Source organism: Phascolarctos cinereus, unplaced genomic scaffold, assembly GCF_003287225.1.
Source record: "Phascolarctos cinereus isolate Bilbo 61053 unplaced genomic scaffold, phaCin_HiC Scaffold_5;HRSCAF=322, whole genome shotgun sequence".
Lineage (NCBI taxonomy): Eukaryota > Metazoa > Chordata > Mammalia > Diprotodontia > Phascolarctidae > Phascolarctos > Phascolarctos cinereus.
The window spans coordinates 476549473-476573638 of record NW_027555958.1 but is presented as its reverse complement, the minus strand read 5'-3'; the positions used below and the strand labels follow the sequence as shown (position 1 = coordinate 476573638).

The following is a 24166-nucleotide window of genomic DNA, read 5'->3' as shown; positions in this document are numbered from 1 at the left end:
ACAGAATATTTTATGACCTTGGGCAAGAGACTTGATCTCTCTGGGACTCAGTTGCTCTAAACTGAAGGAGTGGGGTCTCTTCCAACTCTATGTCAATAATCCTAACAGATGCTCAATTAATACTTGAGTCTGCGAGTGGTGGCTAGGTGACAATTTGTTAGGGATATCGTCAAGGAGATATCACTCAATGTTCAGGTATGGGACTGAGCGGATGGTTGGAAACCAACATTCTTCCAACCTTGGGATTTTAAGATTTTCTGATCTTGCTTTACCAGCTACAGGAGCTTCTATTTCAAAGAAAAAATTCTCTCTTTCAAAATCTCCCAATGTATCTGAGAATTCTATAAAACATGCTATAAATCTTAAAGTGATAAACTGGTGCCAGTGATGGTTTTCATAGTTATCTCCTTTCCTCTGATAATGGCCACAGATGCCCAATGGGCAAATGTCCCTATGGTGACAGTGAGTGCATTCCTCTTTTATTTCTCCATCCTATGGAATCTGGCCACAAGTGATGTTTCTTCAAGAAACATAGATTTCAGTGAAATATTTGCTCCATTTTGAAATTCCCCTTTGAAATGCAATACTTCTGGTCAGGGAAGTCATTTCAAAGGATACTCCATATTTTATAGCTATATAGTCACATCTATAAAAGTATGAGGAAATGAAATTAAAGTTATATATAAAAAAGAGATGATTTGACTCATGACCACAATTTCTACCTCCACCCCGCCTTCCCAAAAAAATCTGTTACCGGACAACACAATTATGTTGTAAAGCTGCTGATAAATGGTGCTTGCCACTTTCCAGGCAAGAGCTGAAAGTCAAAATCATAAAAGCCCCTCTCTAATATTTCCAGGTATTGCACCTTCATCCATCCAGCTCCTCAGAGTAGTTTTCTAAATAGCTTGCTAATGCCTCAGGTAACGCTGACTCTGTAGACTGAGCACATTGGTGAGGTCACCCAAATCACTTATAAAATCCTAAAAGCTGAAGGCTTCAGTTCAGGGCCTTTGGGGCAGATTTCTTATTCCATCAAGCGGGTGTGTTAACTTCATTTGTGTTTCTTAAGTCCCTGAAAATGCACTTGCCTTAAGAAGTAGGATCTGTTTAGATAACCCATTTTCCAGTTCCCCATATAGTCCAAAGAAGAAGGCTTACAGCGGGGAGTGCATACAGCTTAGCCTCCTTGGGAACATGAATTTCCAGACTTAGGGGAGAGAATGGGTTGCTCTGACTGTCTTAGGAGACTCTCATACTTCCTGCCCTCATTGCTTCCCATAGCCTGTCTTATGGCCTCCTCCTTTAAAGAAGCAGAGAAGTTGTTTCTGTGGGCACGGAGAACAATCTCTGTTTTCTGTAAAGTTGTCGGTGCCAATTTCACCCCTCCCAGTTGGCTTCTACATGACTAGTGCCTTGTTCCTGGTTGGAGGTTGCATTTACCTGTGATGTAGATCTGGGCTGCTGAATCCCTCCACAATGTTGCTATGTGTATAGATATATCTTTAATCAATCAATGAACGTTTTATTGAGAACCTACTATGTACCAAGTACTACACTAGAAGAAAAGGGTGCAGATACCAAGAATGAATCAGCCTTGATGGGGGAGTAGCATGTGCTCTAACTGGTGTGATAGCAAAGACATGTTCAAGTATATTAAGGCAAATATGCTAACAAATAAATAAAAAGTGGTTTGAGATTGTGGGCACTAGAGCATGTGAGAAGATCAGGACAATTTTCCCATAGAAGATGCACCCTGAGTTGATCTTCCTACTGTTTCCTCCATGCCTGTTACCTTCCCTTCTTGTGAACAATCAGGGTCATTGGGGGTGAGGAAGGGTGTGACACACGAAGACTATAGTCAAGAGCCCCCTGCACTGTAATGGGCTAGAGAAGGGTTTTCCTAGAACAGTTGCAAGGTTTTCCTTTCTTTTGCTAAAGCAACACCAGTCCAGGGAGCAGGTTATCCTCACTGAAATCTCTGAGCAAAGACTGCGTGATCATTTGTTGGATATCTGTAGGCAGAATTCTTATTCATGTATGTATGAGCTGGACTGATGTCTACTGGGAGATGTTCCAAATGTAAAATTCTGTAATTCTATCAGGTGAAAACCTAGGTACAAAGTGATTAATGGAAGGAATCTTAAGAAAAATTCATTTAAGTGGGAGAGAAAACTCTGGGATAGTGGCCGAATTGGGGGGAGGGAAGAAACTTCAACACTGGTGTCCCTTGGGAAGACTGCCACCATATTTCTTTTAGCTAGAATGATAGAAATGTGTGTAGCATCAGAGGGTAGTGAAAAGAGCCCTGGTTTTAGATAAAAAGGACTACAGTAGGAATCTTGGTTGTATGACTTATTACTCATATAAATTCATTTAACCCACTTCAGCTCTCTGTGCCTCAGTTTCTCTATCTATGGAATTAAGGGGTTGGGTTTTTCATGCAACATCTCCTTATAGGGAAAATGAAATATGCTGTACCCTTCTTTTAAGGCTGTCAACTACAGGACTTCTCTGACACTCCTGTGCCTTGGCTTCTGACCATTAGAAATCTCACCAGAAATGACTGGCATTCAAAATGTTTGGTTCCATAAAACACAGATTCAGAGCTGGAACAGTTTTCATTATTGGAGGAGTTTGTTGTTTATTTGTGGGATTGGAAATAAAATATGGAATTTTTTGTGGAAAAAAATGGCACCTCTCTGATCCTGTGCCACTGCTCTCTGTGGTAGGAGATCCCTGGACACCTGCTTGCCATGGGCAGGGTGAGGGAAAGGTGAATGAGGAGTGGGGAGAAAATATCTGTAGCTCCATGTTTTAATCAGTTAACCTTGCTAAGTGGGTATTGAAGCTTGGGGATTTCTACGCTGCCAGACAATTGCTATGAACATAAAAATGTAATAAAGTTTAAAAATCATTAATTTAGATATTGGTGCCTGATGGCTTTTCAACAAAAGGTTATCCAGTCTTCACTCACGACAAAAAGTACCAGTTACCCTGCCCTAGTTACGGTTTAGGTTAGGGCTCTTAACTTGCTAAATTTAATATGGATTTTTAAAAAACTGTCTACATATAGTAGTGTGTAGTATGTGATTATATTTTTGAAGGGCATTTGAGTGTTTTTGTTAGTGGTTATTAAATTTAAATTTTTAAAAATCCTGGTTTACTAAGTGGATATCAACCCCTAAAGGGCAGCTTTTGCTTTTGAAGAATTTCAGGGTCCTTACCATTTTTGTCAATTGCCGGGAACCGAAAGTTTCTCCTCATCTCTTCCAGAGACCGACCTTGAGCGAGGATCTGTCCAGAACTGAAAAGTTCAGAAAAGAAGTTCCACAGAACATTAGTTAGCATTTTCAGGAACTTACGTTTGGCTCGTTTTGTGGGAGTGGCCCCTCTCCCCTGAAAGTAACTTGGAAAAAAATACAAGGTAAAGAAAATGGTTTGTTTTCTGTTGAGGATCACCAGAACTGCTTCCTGATCCTTGATCCTTAAAGGATGACCTTTCTTTTTGGAGGAATCCTGCGACTCCATTGGCGTAAGGAGCATTCTGAGAAGAACTCCCTCCACCAATGCGATAGCCACCTCTCCAGACTCTCGGTCTTAGGCACTTGCCTGGGGGCATGGAGGGGGTGGGTGACTTGCCTGTGGTCACACAGCTGATGTCAGAGACTAGAATTGAACCCTGGTGTCCTCTGGTTCCATTTGCAGCCCTCTTTCCCTGAAGCTAGGTTGCCTCTGTCTCCAGAGTAAAACAGTGAATAAAAGTCAATAAACCGATGGTTTGGAAGCCGGCTATTAAGGCTGTTCAGTGGATAGTGAATGACAAACGATGCCCAAGAGCTGGGTGGTATTCCACACCTGGAGGGATTCGAATGGCATTCAGTGTGGGATCAAAATCAATTTAGCCAATCTGCACTGGCGACCTCAGCACTTCATCTCTTTAAAATAATAAACTCGTTGAGTGGCGATTCTCAAGAGCAATGTGACTGTCTTCTAGAATAAATATTTAATCACCAGGGTGGCTATCTGGTTTCCCGCAGTTAGTTCTCTCCAAAACTAGAGGCCCGCCACCCAGCTGTCTTCCGTCATTGCTGACTTGGGGCCTTGGCCGTGTGTCTGGCCTTCTTCCCCACGGAAACTGTGCAAAGGAAGAGTAAACATGAGGGACAGATGGATGCTGACTACTGCCACATGGACCTCAGGACAAGAACAGAGACAGACAGACAGCGCCGGGCTGCCCATTTCCTTCCCGTTCCCTTGTTTCTAGGCTTGCCAGAGGCGGACAACAGTTGTCCAAGCATCCAGAGACCCTCCAGGGACCCCACGATCGCTGAAGCTGGGGCCAAATGAGAACTGGAACTTCCAACAATGCAGCTGGCGCCCGGATTCCAATGAGGGCCGCTGGGAACTAATGGCAGGTGAGGAAGGTTCCCCTGCTTGTTGGTGTTTGTTTTCTGGGGGTTGGGGGATGGGGAGAGCCGGAGTGGTCCGAACATCGGAGGTCATCTAGTCAAAACTCCTCCATTGTGTAGATGGTAAAACTGAGGCCCGGAGGGGAGATTCTCTTGGCAAACTAAACAGTCTTCAGAAATAGCCAATGAGATGGACATTATCCTAGGCCCTGGGGACACAAAGAAAAAATAGCGAAGCTGTGTTTGTCATTAGAGATCTGTCCTTCTGTTGGCGGTGGAGGGACACAGCTTGTGCCTAGAATCAGGCCGAAAGACAGAAGGGTCGCCGAGCAACATTTCTATTGAATACGCTAAGCGGGTAATTCCAGGGCAGGGAGGCTGGAGGCAGGAACTTCACTCTTTTTGGAAGTGGATTTTTTTCTTTGAAAAACACGGGAGAATATAGCTTGTGTGCTAGTTTGAGGATAATATGGCCTCATTTTATATATGTGTATGCTTTCAAAGTGTTTCAAATGGCTGAGAGAATCTGTCCCTTCATTGCTCGGGGGCTGGGAAGAGGCAGGCATTGCTGCCGTCTATGGTTTCTTACTAACCTGAGGTGTGGGAGTGTGTAGAATCTGAGAAGTGGGTACGACTAGAAAGCCTGAGCATAGAGTGAGATGAAAGGTCTCCTGATGCTCAACCTCAGTATCTTGGTTCTGTCCAAGAAGCTGTTCCCCTGAACCATACCAATTCCAAGGATCATTTACAAAATTGTTGTCAATAATATCCCTACATGTGGAGCTATGCTTAGGCTACAGCTTACTGACAAGTTCAGACCCAGCCTCAGGCACTGACTAGCTGTGTGACCCTGGGACAGTCACTTCACATCCACCTACCTCAGTCCCCTCAACTTTAAATGGGGATAATAACAGAACTTACCTCCCAGGTTTTTGTGAGGATCAAAGGATCTAATATTGGCAAAGCACTTAGCACAGTGCTGGGCACATAGTAGGCATGTAATAAATGCTTGTTCCTTTCCCCTTGCCCTATTGAGGGAGACCGAATGAGCATTGGAGGATACAGAATCAGAGCTGGAAGGGCCCTTCATACTCATCTAGTCCAGGGGGTCAAACTCAAATAGAAGCAGATCCCTGGGGGGCAGCAAGTTGACTTAGGAAACCACAAATGAACATTATCTGTGTTGTACTTCTGTTTGTTTTGTTAAACATTTCTCAATTACATTTTAAGCCGGGAGTTTTGCATTGACATCTCTGGATTTCTAGTCCTCTCCCTTTATGTTACAGATAAAGAAACTGACGTCCATGAGAGGCCCACAGATTGCTCTAAGATCACAGATTTAGCTTGGTAGGCATTGCAGGAGCCAGTGCGTCATCCATCTCCTTCCTATTTCAGATGAGGGAAACTGAGGCTGAGAGAGGCATATTTTGTCAAGGACATTGGAGGAGTTAGTAGAAGAACAGGGATCTAACCTAGGTCCTCTGGCTACACATGCAGCCTCCCTCTCCACTGAACCCATCTACCTGCTCTGACCAAATGGCAAAAAATAACAAGTCACTGAAAACCAAGTAAACGCTGACATCATAGTCGCATTGTAAATCTCATAACACAGGGAAGCCACACAACAGAAAAAAAAATCAGTGAAACTCCATAGAAAAAGGTCTTTGGGCTCAAGCCTTCTCCATGGAGGAGGCTTGAGCCCAAAGACCTTCTCATCCACAGATGGGATAAGATCAGGACTTTATTGCCCAAAGGCCATCAAATACAGCAGCCCCAGAGTCTAAGGGAGGTGAAGTAGAATCAAAAGGAGGATTCTAACACAAGCCATCTGACTCCAAATCCTATGCCTTTTTTATTGTGCCCACTCATTCAGTCCAACTGCCTCCTTTTGTAGTTCTGGGCACCAAGGTCGAGGTATAGGGAACTGCCTTGATTGCCAAGATTGCACTACAAGACTTCATATAGAGGGCTCCTTCTCCAGCTCTCTCTCTCTCTCTCTCTCTCTCTCTCTCTCTCTCTCTCTCTCTCTCTCTCTCTCTCTCTCTCTTTCTCCTTCCCTCTGTCTCTCTCTGTCTCTGTCTCTGTCTTTCTCTCTGTTTGTCTCTGTCTCTCTGTCTCTCTCTCTCTCAGTTTCTATCTCTATTCCTCTCCTCTCCACCTCTCTGTCCTTCCCTCCCTACCCCTCTCTTTTTTTTTATCCTCTCCTCTCTGTTCAGGTTGGATCACTTCCCCCAGGTCAGGCCCAGATGACATGGCCTCTGGCCTGGACTTGTGTCTGTGGTCACTTTCTTACTCTTCACCCTGTCTCCCATATCCAATGCATTCTTCCAGAGTGGCCAAAAGATTCTTCCTCACTCACTGGTCTAAGCATGAGCCTGTATCTCTGCTCTGAGGTCCCACTTTTCCTACAGCCTCAAAGTCTTTCCTGAGCTCACTGACATCCCCAAATCTCTTTGATCTAACAATTATACCTTCGCATTTCTGGCTCCAAACTCCCTTTCAAGCCTTCTTTCACGCTCAGATTCCACCTTCTTTCCTTTAGCCAAACCAGGCTACAAAGTGCTGCACAATTGTGCCTTGCATTCTTTTTTTTTTTTCCAGCCAAAGACAAGGTTTATTGGAACATCCATCATATTGGGCAGACTCTTAAGGAGTCTGAACATTAGTAAACTATTGGCTAGATTTTAAGAATCCCAGCAGTGGCTAGATTATAAGAATCTGAGTATCTTAATGGAGACAAGGTGGACCTTATATACAGAAAGATTGTGGGAGGGACCTAGGAGTCACCAGTATACTGGGGTGAACAGAACTCCTGGGACCTGGACCACAGTGGCCAAGGGAGAATGGAGCCTAGCTAGGATTAATGATGGGAAATGGTCAGGGGCTATCCATAGGGAGGTAAAACAAAGGAAGGCCAGGCTAGATTAACAGAAATGGGAGATTGAGTGTAGCTAAAATGAAAGGCCAGTTGATGGTATTATAGCCTCAGGCGAATGTCAGAGATTTGGCCAACTGGGAAAGTCCAGGGTTTTTCCTTTCTGGGGTCTAGATCCTAACCCCATCATTCCCCCCTCAAGTAAATGGGACCCAAATTCTTTTGGTAAGAGGCGAAGGTATCAGCTTATGAAATTGCTTCCTGCTGGTAAGGGGTATAGAGCTGTCCCTGCCTCAAAGAGGTCCCAAAGAGGAGGTTGATTGGAACCAAGCACAGGCTGCATCCAGGGAGCCATGGGGAGGGAGGGACATTGGCTGGTACTCACTGTTACCAGCTGTAGGTGAATGTGTGCCCTGCATTCTTAAGCGTCTTTTCTGACTGCCCTTCGCCCCATTCCTGGAACATAGTCCCTCTCTATCTCTGCCTATGGAAACTCTTGTCTTCCTTCAAAGCCCAACACAGGTGCCACCTCCTCCATGAAATCTCCCCCAATTTTCCAACTGAAAGAGTCCCTTTGCTCTGAAGATTTTACTAGGAGACCTTGGATCTCTCCTTTGCTCTGATTGCTCTCTACCATGTAGAACGCATGTCTCTTGGATGAGATTTGTTATCTCCTTGAAGACCAGGACCATGCTCCATCCTGGGGACCTAGCACTGTGCCTTGGATAGAGTAGACCCTCAGTGAATGTTGCATTCCCTTTGGCTAGGTCAAGGGTGTTTTCACTTAGGCAGGACACTGTTGATGCTGTCAGACTTAACTCAGGACCAGCTGGATTTGATTTACAGATCCCTAGAGTGGGAAGGCTTCTCAGTGGTCAGCCTACACAACTGTGGGCTGGGGAGGGTAATTTGGCTTGAGCAGCACAGACAGCAAATGTCAGGAGCAGGCAGAATTTGAACCCAGGCCCTCTGATTCTATGAGCAGTGTTTTCTCTCCCATAGCACACCAAGCTCTCTCCCCTTTCCTAGATCTTATCTTGAGGAGGTGATAACCTACTTTCAGCTCTTTCACACTTTTAGGCAGAGCTGATTGTGTGGGGTTCTCTGGACAGGACCTCAAATCATGTCTCATACTCTCTCTGTTTGTGTGCCTCCATCAGTCACCAGTCAGTCAGTCAGGTGTCAGTTCATCTGTCAGGATGTCTCTCTGTCTGTCAGCAGGTCCATCTGTCAGTTACCTGTCAGTCTTTCTTTCAGTTTGTCTATTTATCAGTATGTCACCTGTCAGTCAGTCAGTCTGTCTCTCAGTTTTTCTTTCTCCTTATTCCTCTCTCTCTCACTCCCTGCATCCATAAATACATAGGGCTACTCAGCACAATCATTTGTGGAGGCATAAACAACTCCTGCCTATTTCATCTTCATTTAAATAGCAGTTGGAAGGGAACATTTTTCATGTTAGGCTGTAAATTAAGAGTTCCATGGCTCACTAAAGTGAGCAGGAGAAACATGCTTGGGAAAACTTTCTTTCCCTTCCTTGACTTCATGTTTTAAAATATTTTATTCTTTTTCAAGCTCATGAAGGATGCCAAGTGTAACTGAAGCCAGGTTTGGTCCCCCTGCCCTGGGAATAGTGTTACTGGAGTCAGACAATTGAATCCATTCACAGAAGAATGATCATTGCCCCTCTGCCTGCTTTGTCTAAATCATGGGTCAAGGGGAGTGGTAGTATCAAAGAAAGATCTTGGAGCCCAGGAAATTCTTTCCTACTTTTCATAGTAGACTGTGACAATTTCAGGAAATGCTAAATTAGTGCTCTGAAACCATGTCTACTACTGCCACTACCACTCACTAATAGTACTACCACTCACTACCACCACTGTAACTACTACTCCTACTGTTTTGGTCAGGACCTGTGAATTCACCAGTATGAGGAACTCCCAGCATGGAGACCATCTCCACCAATGCAGATATCCAATCCTGGGTAACTTAACATCTTTTATAGTTTTCTGAGGGAATTTAGAGGTTTAATGACTTGGTCACCCAACTGGTGTCTGTGTGTGTGTGTGTGTGTGTGAGTGTGAGAGAGAGAGAGAGAGAGAGAGAGAGAGAGAGAGAGAGAGAGAGAGAGAGAGAGACACAGAGAGAGAGAGACAGAGAGAGGCTGGGCTTAAGACCAGGTCTTCCTTATTCCAAGACCAGCCTTTCCTCACTTTGCCCCACTACCTCTCCACAAACAACAACAGCCAAGGACAGTCACACAGAGTACTTCAAGATCTGGGATGCATTTTTACTCCCAATAGCAATGTGAGAAAGGTGGGATCCCAGTATTTTTAGAGACTTAAAAAGTGTCCTGGAATTTAGGGGTGTTTGGCACCATTAACAGCACAAAGTACTAGAGAACTCCAATTGGGAGCCCCCTTGAACCTCTAGTCCTTAGGGCTCAGCAAATGGGTCCTAGAGAACTTGTGAGGCTCCAGGAGTCTCCATCATCTGCCCAAGACGATGCTGATACAAGTCGTTGGAGGAAGGCTTTGAGGAAAGTCTTAAAATGCTAAGCCCAGCACCACTGGACCCATTGTCATAATATCTCTGTCTTAATTATAGAAAAAGAGAATCCCCAGTATTCACTGCCTTGTTCTCACTTCATTCTTCAAGAAAATGGCATTCTTTTTTCTCCATCAATGGCCCCTTAACTCTCTGCCTTCTGGTTACTTTCTGAAACATTAAAATATCAACCCCAAACAGAGCTTTCTAACTGACTTTTTATGGTGCAAACTTCCCTAAATTCAGGCCCAAGTGCTTTCTGAATCCTCCACATGAATTCATCTTCCTAAAGGTAATATCATGTCCCTGACTATGTGGAGCAGAAAACCATTATGTTACTCTGTGATTAAAGTCTTCCAGCAAAATTTCTCATCCATGCAAATTGGTCCAATTAGTTTTCATGCAACTGAAAATGTACTAAAGTTATCTGGGCATGGAGAAGGTTCATCCATTGGTTTTCATTTTGGGGTACTTTATTATTTTACTTGGCAGTAGCACCTCACTGTTGCCCAGAATCCTGACACACAAATGTCTTATGGCGAAGCAGGTCTTTTGGCCTCAGACTACAGTAATGCTACTTTTAGCACATGAATACACATGCATTTACTTATTTGATTCTGTTTCTATTGCTATTATTTTTAAAACTTGTGTTAATGCCCTCTGTAACTGACATCAACACCCTTTTCAGACCTAGCCTCATCTTTTACCCCAAGAGAACCTTACCTTGTCACAAAGGAAAAGAGCCCAGGCAAACTAGTGAGACAAAACCAACCCACCCATCAGCAACATTGAACAAAGTATATAGCATTCTACACCCAGAGTCTCCCATCATTCAAACAAAAGGAAGAACATACATTTCTGAATTTCTTCTCTCCAAGTAAAGATTGGGAATTAAAATGACACAGTGTTCCATTTCATTTCATAAGAAATCAAATGTTTATAATGAGGCTAGATAGCCTATGAAATCTCACATCTTGACTGGAAGGATTAGATTAAGGTTGGAAATCATTCCTTTCACTCAAACGAAACAACATAGATAGGAAAAGAGCTGCCCAGAATGTCTGTTTGTTGTCACCAACAAACAATTAATGACTGAGAAAGAGAGGTGAGAAGCCTAATGAAATATCTAAAATAGGGTTTCAGTATTATTTTGTTCTGAAAGGGGAATTGATAAGAAACCTGGGAAAAGCTACTCAAGGCATCTGGTCTGATATTTTGGCATTCAGCTAGAAATAAACAGGCACCTTTAAAATGGAATTATTGTATGTAATAAATGCATTTCTAAACCTTCAAGGGTCTTTCTGTGCAGATCATCTTTTCTCTGATCTAAACAGGAGCAGCATGCATCTTATTAGAGATGGAGACCCATTTGCCTCACCTTTTCAACAGTCCTGCTCACACTGTGCTCCGAATTCCTCTATGAATAAACATTTCTTAATTTATCCAGGAAGCTCACCATGTTTATTTATTCATGATTTCATTCTGGCTGCTTACAGAAGAATACTTTGTCTTTGTCACCATTGATGCCCTACAATATCCTAAATGAAGATGAATTTATAGCTCTTAGCACAGTGAAAGGGCAATGGTCAAAGCTTGTCATGGAGCCAGAGGTTACTGCAAAATGTGTATTGCAGGAAAATCAAACCCATCAATTGTCTTTCAAAGGTAAACAGAGAAATTGTGGATCTTAAAATCATAGGGTTACCATGGAGGGAGACCCCGGATGCCACTAGAACTTTCATTTAGAGCTGAAAGCATCCTTAGGAGTCACCTCGTCCAAGTTCTTCATTTTACGGAATAGGAAACTGGAATGCTTGGAAGTCAAGTGATTTACTTAAGGTCACACAGGGAGTAAAGGGAAAAACTGGGATGTGAACCCAGGTCTTCCCTTCTCAACTCACCATTCTTTCCACTACCTCAACCTAGGCTAGGGGTCTTTCTGTTGGACATTAGCAAGGTAAGATCTCATCACCTGGCTCTGAAGGGAAATTACAGCTCTTCAAAAAATAATCTTAAGGATAACTTGGAGTCAGTTGTATTAGCCTCTGGAAGAGATGCTTGCTGTATGTGCTGGGGAGAAGGAGTTCTCTTTAAATCAGCAATCTCTCCATGACCACACTCATGATCTTTCTCATGGCTTCTAGTCTTGCTTCCTAGGATTTAACCTTTGAAGGGCTTTTGCTGTTATCTTGTCTAGGAGGAACCTCCTCTCAGCCAAGTCCCTTAGGTCACTTGAGCAGAGCCAGGGCCTGAACCCATATCCTCGGACTCCAAAGCCAGTGTTCTTTTGAAGGCACCTAGTCATCATTGCTTGTGTACATGACTTCCAGATCTGCATCTCTAGCTTTGACTTCTCGTCTTTTCCTTAGCCACATGGTCCTCATTACTTGCTGTGTGACTTTGGGCTGGATGCTTTGGGCATCTAGAAAATGAGGGACTTGGATTTGATAGCCGCTAAGACCCCTGCCAAGTCTTGAGCTAAGATTCTAAGAAATGAACGCTTGAAACTTATCAGGTTAAAGTGTTTTAAGAATCAGTGATTTTACACTATGGGACCCTCTCCATCAATGCAGATTGCAATCTTCCTATGAGTAGTAAAATGTCTTTGAGAATTATTGTGGCTGAAACATTCATCATATCTGAGCCAATCTGCTGATGAATCACTTAGCTGGGCTGGTGCTCAGACCACATGCCTGTAACCCACAGCTAGGCCTGTTTTCCAACCAATTAATCAAACAACAAACATTTATTAAGTGCCTTATTAAATTCTATGTGCTCAGCACTGTGCTAAGCTATGCAACAAAGGGATACAACAAAGGGGAAAAAAACAGTCCCTGCCTTCAAGGAGCTTACATTCTAATGTGGAAAACAGCATGTATATACATAGATAAATATGTGATACAAACATTTAGAGCAGGTCAAACATAACCCAGAAGAAGAAAGATATAACATCTAGAGGGGCCATCTACCATGATGAGTGGTATGACTGTGGAGGAATATCACAAAATCCTAAATTTGTTCCCTTTCACTAAGTGAACTCCCTTCAAACTTCCTCATGACTGTGTGTAGCTTCATTTTAAATTTCCTTGATTCTAGATTTACCGTTGATGCATGGTTTGTGACTAATTTTGCTTGCCTTCCTTTACACACAGCTCAATCTAGCCAGTTACCAAGGAAATCTTAATGATTTCTCCAAGGCAATCTCTTATCTTTCTTCTTTTCTTACTTTTTGCATAGCTCATCCTAGTCTAGGTTCTCAACCACTTGTTTCTGAATGGTAGCAGCATCTACTCAGACTATCTCGCTGCATCATTTGTTCATTCATGAAATCATTTGACAATCATTTGGTATGTGTTTGTTATGTTCTAGGTACTGTCTAAGCCCTGGGGATACAGAGATATACATAAAACAGTCCCTGCCCTCAAAGAATGTATAATCTATTGGGACAAAGCAATATGTGCATAGATAATTAATCAACTGATCAACCAACAAGGTAAAGGGGGCACCAAGTATTTATTAAATAAACATTATGTGCCAGAAACTGTGCTAAGTGCTAGAGATTATAAAAAAAGTAAAGAAAGACAGCATCTGCTCTCAAAAACATATATTCTAATGGGAGAAGACATACACAAAAAGGAAGTGAACAGCTGGAGAGGAGGGAGAAGGAAGGGGTACCCACAGGGGCACGATAAGGAAGACGAGAATGGTGGAAGCAGAGTCTACAGGAAGTCACCAATCGGAGAAGGGAACTGTTATGGCAGAAGGATGTCCCAAGGTTAGAAGGCTGGGGGAGAGGATGTGTATTCCAGGCTGAGAAGGGCCCAGGCACTGAGAAAAGCTCCAGAATGAGATAGAAGGAGAGACATGGTAGAAAATCCAGAACGTCAGAAGCAGAGCCGGGAGAGTAATGAAAGTTGGCTTTCAAGAATTTTTTAAAGTGCCTACTGTGTGCTGAGTATTCTGTGAGGTGTTGGGCACATAAAGTTGAAAACAACAAATGCTCTGGTCCCCCCAAAGCTTGCAATTCAGGTTAGGCAGTGGCAAAGTGCATATTAATACAGAAATAAAATTATAGATACAAAGTGAATTATGGTTGAGTATGTCTATGTTTGACCAGGATTTCGTTTTTCTTTTTTTTTTTTCAGTAGGGGGTCATGGGAGGGATTAAATAAATCTGTCAAATAAAAATTAATTTCAAAAGTAATTTCAAGTGAATTTCTTGGGGAGGGGGGAGACTAGCAACTGAGGGGATCAATAAAGGTTTTATTTAGGAAGTGGGAGTGAGCTGACTTTTATAGGAATCCCTGAATTCAGGAGCCCAGGAGTGAGAGCCAGCTTGTGCTACTAGGGGAGAAACAGCAATCACCTATGTCATCAATCAATAGATCAACAAGGCAAAGCAACACACGTTTCTTAAGCGATTGTTGTGTGCTGAGAATTGTGTTAAGTCCTGGTGATACAAATGCCAACAAAAGGCAAAGCGGTCCCTGACCTCGGGAAGCTTACATTCTAGTGGGGAAAGGCAAGACAAAAGAGCTGTGTGGGGGTGAGAGTCAAGGTTCCTCTAAAGAGGAATGGAGATAGGCGATGGGACAAAATAATCTCAAATATTGCTTTCCTCATTTGTATAAACACTACAAGAAATTCTTCTGAACGTGAAAATGGAATGGCATAATTGCTTTCTTTCCCATGTCAATAAATCCATGGTGTGTGCAGCCTCTGGGGTTATTTGGTTTAGAGAAACATGGATTTAGTGGAGTGCTTTCTTTAGGTTCAGTTTTTAAGAGGTTGCTGAAAAGAAATGCACCATGAGCCAAACAGTGTGAGGTAATGGTTAAAGAATGAGAGAATGAACCTTAACTTTGACTGAGAACAGTGGTGTGAGGGTTGGTGTTACATGTATGTGTCACTGCACCACTTTTACTGCAACCTTGAGTTTCTAGGCCAGCGTCTTACTCTTTTTTCCATGAGATTATAGAGGAGTCAAAGGCTGATTCAATTGAGCAAACATTTCATCAGGACTGCTTAGGTGCTAGATGTTAGGGGCTGTCTGTTTACATATATCATCTCCCAGTAGAATGTAAGTTCCTCTGAACTCAGGGACTAATATTTTTTTTTTGCTTTTTTCTTCATATTTCCACCACCAAGCATAGTAGGAGCCTAATAAATGCTTATTAATCTGGATTGGATACAAAGACAGTCAAACAGCTCTGTACAAACAAGATATAGAGAGGATAAATTGGATATAACATTTACATGCATGCATCTAATTAGCATCTTCAAGATCTACCATAATGTCTGATGCATTACACATGCTTAGGAAATGTTTGTTTTGAGTGATATAAGTAAAATATAAAAATATAACATGTTTATATATAACATAAATATGCATGATAAAAACATAAAACGTATGAGTGTATGTATATGTATGTGTGTGTATATATTATGTATATACATATACATAATATATACACACACATACATATGCATATATACCAAGTAATATAAAGGCCTTTCAAAAGGAAGAGAGAACTAATAGCTGATAGCTGGGGGATGCGGCAGAATGGGGCCAAGATAAGAAGCCAGGGCTAAGAAGAAGGCTGGTTTCTAGTGCTGACTCTGCCATTCATTCCCTGAATAACTGTGGGTGAGTCACTTATGTCTCCAGCTTTCAGCTTTCTCACATGTAAAACAAAAATGTTGCCCCAGCTGTCCTCTAAGGTACCACTTCACTGTCTAATTCATGTTGACATGAGTTCTCTGTGCTCATGTATATGAACTCACAGACCGCCAAGAAGTTGCCCAGTTTTGTGTTCTTATGACAAGCTGGTCCAAATGGGAAGACTGTAAAACACCCAAAGTCTTAAAACATGGACTGTGTTGATCTTTGTGAACCATTTGAAATATTCCTTGGGGGTTACAAAATTACAAGCAACCTTTGTGTTTTAAATGAAAGAACACTGGCCCTTTGGGACTTCCACTACTATATGTGCCACCACAGCCTGCCGTTTTTGCTCTGCAGTTGAACTCTGAATTCCAAGATGTTGACATAATTCTAAGATGCGGCCTTTGCATCCTTCACCATCTCTCTTGACTGAAATATTGATCCCATCCTGTTCCTGCTTCATGCAGATTAAAAGCTCTAAAAAACTTATTTGCATTCTGGAGTGATACAATGCTTCAAATTAGTAGCAGAATTACCATGCCTTCTTTATAAACATAGGTAAGCCATCAGTATTACCGTGGGCCATGATGATATTTGTACTGTACTTGGAGACAAGAAAAGCCAAGGTTTGAATTGCCTTTTGGGTCCTTAACAGTTAAATGAATCTGTGCAAGTTATTGCGCATCTTTTGAATCTCAGTTTCTTCGTCTGTAAAATGGGTGGGGGGTAATGATAGCACTTGACCCACAGTATTGTTGTGATGAAAATGGTTTGCAAATTTCAGATGTTGGAAGAAAATTATACTTGTTGAGTAAGCCAGTCTGCATGTGGTATAAAGAAAGCACAGAGAGAATTGCTGCGTTTCCATTTTCTCTCGTGTAAACAAAGGCGTGGAAGGAAAGGCTGCAGAACAGATCACTTCAGGGCCTCTTCAGGTTATACTATTTGAAGGTAGTATTGCAAAGCCGTGTGCTTTAGTGACCAGAGAATGTGGCCTGGAAGTCAGGTAGACACGGTCAGGCCCCACCTCTGACACATACTGGCTGTTTGATCTTGGCTATGTCATTTAACCATTGCAGAACCCCTCTCCCCCATTTATGTTGGAGTTTCCTCACTGGAACATCCTTCTAATGAAATCGTAGGTTAAAAAAAGAAGGTTAGAGAACTGATCACTTAAGGTGGTTTCTCCCCTGGAAGTACTAAAAGGTACATTGTCTCCATGTATTTGAAAGCCTAATGCAAAGAAAAGGGATGAGACCAATCTCCAGAGGACTGAATTAGAAGTGATTTGTTGACATTGTAGACCAGCCAAGTTGGGTTTAATGTTGAACCTAAATTTCTGGGAGAACATGGGCAACAGTAGCATGGGATGGACAACCCATATGGATGGGCTGTGAGCTACATTGTTGCAAGACACAACCAGACAGATGAAATCCCAGATGCAATTGAGTATTTGTGTGTATTCATGGCAGCAAGGGTGTGCCACTGTGATTAGGGCCCTGGACTTGGAGTTAGGAAGCCTTGAGTTCAAATCCTTCCTGAGACACATACTAGTGGTGTGACGCTTCATAAGTCACTTAACCTCCATCTGCTCCAGCTTCCTTTTCTATTATGGGGATAATACTAGCACTCTCTATATCCCCAGGTTGTTGTGAGGACCATACTCTTATATGTGTCTATACACACAGCACTACATTTATGTGCACGCATGCACACACACACACACACACACACACAGAGAGCACTGCATTTACTCATGTGATCCAGAACACTCACAAATATCAAGATTGGTTTGATGAAAATGATGGGGAAATTCAGAAGCTGCTAACCGAAAAACGAGAACCCCACAAAGTTTACCGGGAGGATAGTTCATCCATCTCTAAGAAGGCAGCATTTAACTCCATCACAAGTAACACTTAGAGCAAACCGAGAGAGAGGCAGGCTCCTTGGCTCAGTAAGAAGGCAGATGGAATTCAGTTTTATGCTGATAGTAACAATCCCAAGTGCTTTTATGATGCCCTGAAGGCTATTTATGGGCCAAAGGCCTATGGTGCATCTCCACCACTCAGTGCTGACAGAGTCCCATTGATTAGTGATAAGGACATGATCCTGGGGAGATGGGCTGAACACTTCCATAGTATCATCAATAGACCATCATCAATCAGTGCTGAAGCCATTCGCTGTATGCCTCAGGTTGAAGTCACTCCCTCTGTGGCTGAACTTCCAACTGAAGAAGTGGTTTTGAATGCCACTAGGCTCTTCTCATGCGGCAAAGTGCCTGGTACTAATTCTATTCCAGCTGAGATGTACAAGACAAGAGGTCCACTGCTCATACAAAAACTGACTGAAATGTTCTGGGTTATATGAGAGGAGGAGGCTATCCCCCAGGAGTTCAAGGACACCTCCATTGTCCACCTCTGTAAAGGTAAAGGAAAATGGATTATCCTGTGACAATCACAGGGGCATCTCTCTCTTAGTCATTGCTAGAAAGATTCTTGCCAGAGTCCTCCTTAATAAGGTTCTTCACTTGGAAGACGATCATCTACCTGAGAGCCAGTGTGACTTCAGAAAGGGCCGAGGAATGTACAAATTTAGAGGCATGTCCACTTCAAAATGTCCACATGGCCTCTTTGCACCTGACCTGTGGTAGAGCTTTTTGAGCTCATATTGGTCTGATCAGCCACAGTCAGACACAAGGTACTTTGACTTCAACATAGTGATGTCATTTCAGTCCTCTTTGAGAACAAGGGACAACCACCACCAACACATATGTGTGCATGTGTACGTATATACACACATGCAATGCATGGATATGTACGTGTGTATGTGTGTATGTATATGTACATACCTATATAAATCTCAAATTGCTACTCAAATGTTAGTTGTCATCACGATCATCACTATCCCTTTCAATCCTGAATTCCCAATACAAGACAATCCTTCCATGGAGATAAACACAACAGATTAGGAGTCTCAGCAAAATGTCAAGTGGACATTTTGATATCATTTTATACCATTCTATTCTAATGAGAATCAGAGACGTTTCATGCATGGTCAATTGATTTTTGAATCCAGAAGACCTGGGTTCAAATGTTTCCTTTTATAAGTTGCCTTGGTCTGGACACGTCTAAAGGATAGACTAATTGGTGATCTGTATGGGTGAGGGAGGTTTCCATACCAGGAATTGATATACTCTTGGAAAGAAAGTACTACAGAATATTCTAATAAAATGACTAGTATTACTCTGGTATTACTTTAGGGCTTTTTAAATGAAAGCAACTTATAAAACACATTTCAGGGGTTAATCAAATGACCATGACTGTGGGTGGTTTTTAAAAAATAGACACAACCTTTCTTCTTTCTGCGATCTTAACAATGGATTCCGTTCTCTGGGGGCAAATCATCTGTGAAGTGTCTGGAGAATTACTCATGAGTCGCTTCCTCCGACATTTCTTCTTTCCTGGACTCCCACCCCACTCTGCCAGTGATGCTCTTGGTCCAGCATTCAGCTTGAGCTAACACGATGAAAAAGAAGTGTCCCAGGGGCCTTGGTAATCTGAGCTGCCAAAGGTTCCCATAGGAACACACTTCTTTTATTTATCTGCACTCAGCACAGATGCTTCTGCAGGATTCAGCTCTTAGAAAATGCTGGCTGCTGTGAACTCCTCTCCCTTCAAGCAAAGAAGGTCTTCAAGTCCTGGTCTCCAGAGCTAGTCTCCTGCTGTCTGAAATTGGCCTCTGTCCATCATGGCCCTGGGTCCTTTGCCTGATGTGTTCCACCCATGATGAACCTTGGACATATAAAGGTCACGCTGGCCCCCAAGCTTTAGCCTAGAGCTCTCATGGAAAAGGGGGAAGGGTAGGGGGCTCCTGGCCCCTTCCCATCATTTGTCTTTGCAGAGTGATCCCCAACAGGCATTTGCTATGCCTCATGGATCTCATCTGGGTTTTTTCACATCCTGAATTGAGGCTTTTGGCTTAGAATTGCAACAGCAAAAGCAACAACAAAACTGTAACAGTGGAAAAATGTTGGCCATGAATGAGAGGAAGAGGGTGCTAATCCTGGCCTTGCTCGTGATCAGGCGTGTGGCCTCAGGGAAGTCACTGATCTTCAGTCTATTTGTGTTTCCTTGTATGCAGAATGAAGAGGTCAGGTCACAGATCTAAAACTGGGAGAGACTTCCGTAGCCACCAAGTCAGCCCCTCTCATACTATGCCTGAGGAGACTGAGGCAGGAAGGGCTAACTTGCCTTACTTGCTAAATGACTAGCTAGGAAGTATCCAAGGCAGGATTTGAACTTAGGGCTTCTTATGCTGGGCTGCCTCTCCCTTATTGCGACCTTTAAGATCCCCCTCCTGAACAATCATGTAAGTGCCTGCTCTGTGTTAGGTGCTGTAGATACAAAGATAAAAAAACAAACATTCTCGAACCTCAAGAAGCCAAGGTCTCAAAATGGAGACTGTATATAGAGATAAATAAATGCGAAATAAAGAGAAATAAGTTGGAAGTACTCGGACAGGTACTGAGCAAATGGGGAATGGGAAAAGGCTTCCTAGGAAATAACCCTTAGGATGGTCCATGAAGGGACGGAGGGGGAAGAGCGCTCCAAGCATCAGGGAGAGCCTGCTGAAAGGTGTGGCGGTGGGAGATGGCACGGCATGCAAGTGGAAGTTCACGTAGGCCAGTTTGGTCAGAAAGTAGAGTGCGCTAAGTCAAAAGGCACTGGGCTGGATGTGACTGAAAGCAACTAATGTGTAATTAGCCAAGAAAAATGGGCCAGAGTAACTGGACCGAGAATTACTGTAAGGTTAAGATGAAGCTGAAGGAGACCTTAGTGATCATCTGCTCCAAGACTCCCATTCTATAGATGAGGAAACTGAGGCCCACAGAGGTGAAGGAACTTGCCAAAGCTCACGCACATATCATGTGGTGGGCTTGGATTCGAACCCATGTCCTGCTCATCCATCTACTCTTCCCCAGTCCAGGCTGCGCCTCTAAGCAGGTGTGTCTCCCCAGTTTCTGTCCTGGGCCCTCTTCTCTTTTTCCTGTAGACTACCTTGCTTGGTGATCTCATCCGTTGCCATGGGTTCAATAACCATTTCTATACACACGATTCCTCCATCTACAGATGCACTCTAGCCATTGTCCTGAGCTCACCACCTGCCTTTTGGACACCTCAAGTCAGATGGGCTTGTAGGTGTCTCAAACTCAACATGAGACAAACAGAACTCATTCCTTTCACCCTAAACCCTCCCCTCTTCCTTACCAGTGTGACCATGTGGTAGTCAATCACTCGGTGCCTCAATTTCCTCATTTGTAAAAGGTCATTAGATTGTGAGTTCCTTGAAGGCAAATACTGTTTCCTGCCTCTTTTTGTATCTCCAGTACTTAACACAGTGTCTAGCCCTTAGTAGGTATTTAATAAATGCTTATGTATTGATTTATACACAATCTACACTACCTACCTCACAAACTGATTGTAAGGTATGGAGAGATACTATATATAAAGAGCTTCATAAATCTTAAAGTGCTATATAAATGTCAGTCAGTATTGTTATTATTAGTGTAGAGATTATTTGATAGTAAAAGTTTCAAGGGAGAGACTATGTTGTTTTTCATTTCTGTATTTCTTGTTTCCAATGCAATAAATTATATGTAGCAAACACTTAACAAATGTTTTTCAAATTAAGTTGACCCTTCATTGAATATCTCATAGAACTTTGATGAATTCCCATTCTCTAACCTTCAGTGTCTTGTTTTTGGAAGGAAATGACTTAATTACTGCTCCAGCCTGCAAGCTCTAATATGCTTTTGCTTCATCACAATCTACTTCTATCTCCCCTTTCCTACTCCCCATTCCTACTGCATTTCCATGTTAGCCGCATGTCTTTCAGTATCTGGACCAAATCTAATGAGGGATTTCCTTCCTGGTTTCACCTGCATCCCTACTTCCCTTGGGCTCCAAGTTTGGTGACTTCAAAGATTTTCTTTCTAGCACACCAGAATACGTTACCCTTTTTGCCACCCAAAATGCCACTAGCCATCTGTGTCCCCACCATGGCCCCTAAGCAGTCGAGCATAGATGGAGAAATTCACCAAGCCAGGCTAATTGGCTCCAGCACAAAGTGTTTGCCCTTGTCAGGGCTCTTGGTCTGATAGAACATAATGTCCCTGAAGGCACTCCATCTTTCTATTCCAGCACCTACCATACTGCCTGGCACATAGTGAGACGTTAATAAATACTTGTGGATTGATTGGTTATCATGTCATATTACCTCATAGGGCACAGAAGCTTAAATCTATAGAGTCCATGCTTAAACTTAGTGGTGACATTCTTGCTGCTTACAGGGTGAATCTCAAGTAAAACTCCTTTTTCAGCAGATGATTGTCAAATGAAAGGGATTTGATACCTGGAGAGGTGAAAATAGTAACTTCTATTAAAATGAAGCAAGTGAAGTTTTCTGTTGGGAACACACACACACGTGCTCAGATGCAAACTGAGCAATGAGGCATCATGAATAGAAGGGCCATCTGTGCCTATCGATCCTGTGGATCTCCTCCCAAAAGATCCTCTTTCCAAAAACTTAACTAAATTCAGTGAGCATTTGTGGAGGAGCTATGGGCATGCGTAGCATATGAATAGAGATCGATCCTCAGAGCCCAAAAGAGGCAGTCTCAAATCCTGCTTTGGACACATATACTGTCTGTGTGACCTTGGACGAGTCACAACTGCTCAATGTTCTCACCATTGATGTACAGTTCACAGTCTGCATTGCTTGAATGAGTTTCTACACCAGGAGTTTCCCAATCCAGACCAAGGGGGGCATCTTCACTATATGCATTTTGAAACCATTCCCCAAATCCAAAGAATCAGCAGCCTCTTTTTACTTCACTTTGGACAGCTTGTTTAAATTCTGTAGACTGCAAATGAATTTCCCGGCATACCTTAAAACTACTCTTGCTGTTTCAGGAAAAAAAAGTGTGTTTATCAAATCATATATGGCACTTGATTGTGACATAAAATGAGGATATTTTGGCTTTAAATGCTTTATACAATCTGTATTCAAGTCCTGGGCTTCAGAAAGGAAGTGGCTTCATTGAGGGAGTCTGCCCACATTTTGAAAAGCTTTTGAAATGAAAATGTCATTTGCTAGAGTTCCACTGCCCTGGCACTCCTTCAAAAGGAAAAAGAGGCACTACATTACTGAAGGAGAATTTTACTTAAACTTAATTAATCATTGGCAATATCATTTACTCTCCTAATCTATGGAAAAACAAATTTCTGTCGGCACCAGATGTTTTTGCATTTTGCAGATGCATGTGCGGCTGCTGGAATCTTTAAAGGTTTGTTTAAAATATGCTTTCAGGTCTCTTTTTTGTGAAACTTTGACAGGATAATAGAATTAGATTTGCTGAATTTCACTAAACTGTGAAGTAATGTGCCATCAGATTCACTTACTCCTCAAAAAATATTTCTTTCTGAGAACACTCATCAATCTAGCTTTTCAACCCCTAAACATGAAGCTCTGAAACCAAAAAGGATGACTTAATCAGTTATATAAGTGACAGGATGTTAAACACTTAGCACTCCTGCATTGTACTGCCAGCTGCCTTTGAGAAAATAGGAACTTTTTAAAGTTTGATGAAAAAAAGAAAAGTCCTACTTCCAGGGTGAAGGCAAAATATTAATCTATTGCAGATGTGGGTGATTTGGGGAAGGGAATTAGGACTACTTAACAGCTCTTCTGGGAAGAAATGGCTAAGATGGTTGAGATTGAAATGGCTTCAATCTCCTGGTCAATGAACTTGCAACGTGACAGGCACTTCCATCCAGCTAACCTCATTTTTATCTCCTTGATAGATCTTTGTCCCCTGGCCAATGCTCCCTTGACCCTCAGTTAGTTAGCAAGCACATCTCTTAATCACTCAAGATGCTCAGCTGATTCTAATGCCTTGGTCTTTCTCAAGTGCTTCATCAATTGTCCAAAAGCATCACCAAGTTTCATTAAGGAAGCATTTTATTTTTCTCATAGAATAGAGATACTACTACCAAGGTAGCAAAAAGGGATGCAAAACTTTCAGTGCTCAGCCTATTTACAGCATGACAGAGTCTGAGAGTAAACTTCAGGACAAGTGGAACCTGCCCTCAGTCATAAGCTTTGTTAGTACTTTGTGTGAGCTGGGCTAGTGTAACGGATGCAGCCCTGGGCAGTCAGGGCTCAGATCCCATTAAGTGCATACCTCTGGAAAAGCTGGTTAGCTTCTCTAGGCCTCAGCTTCCTCTACCCAAGAATTGGAGGGCTAGAGTTGAGGACATGTCATCTCTCATGGCCTTAGGTCATCCTTCATAACTCTGGTCCACTTTCTTCCAGTAAGGTCACTGCAGTGTCCACCTGGTGCTATGTAAATATGGATCCAGCTCCTTGCTGAGTACTGCCTCTGCTTCAGAGTGTGGCCACGTTAGGGCTCAGTTAATGCTCTTTGAAAATAGCAGTTGCTGAAAAGGTCCCTCAAGCCAGCCTAGTGAGGACCCTTTCCAAACGCAGACAGGCTGTGGTGAAAAAAAAATATCAGCTAAGGCAAACTCAGGAAATAAGATAAAAGGAGTTTATTAACACATCAAGGCAGCAAATGCTAGTGGGCCAGCCTCGATTCAATCTGCATGCTGC

At 42.7% G+C, this 24166-nt stretch overlaps 1 protein-coding gene across 1 annotated transcript in view; it reads right to left on the bottom strand.

The window, feature by feature from the left end:
* Window positions 1-24166, bottom strand: part of TNNI3K (TNNI3 interacting kinase) — a 340568-nt gene that overhangs the window by 3956 nt on the left and 312446 nt on the right. The window contains exon 24 of the mRNA XM_020968575.2: window positions 3228-3307. Coding sequence (XP_020824234.1) covers window positions 3228-3307 — 80 coding nt within the window. The remainder of the gene's footprint in view (window positions 1-3227; window positions 3308-24166) is intronic.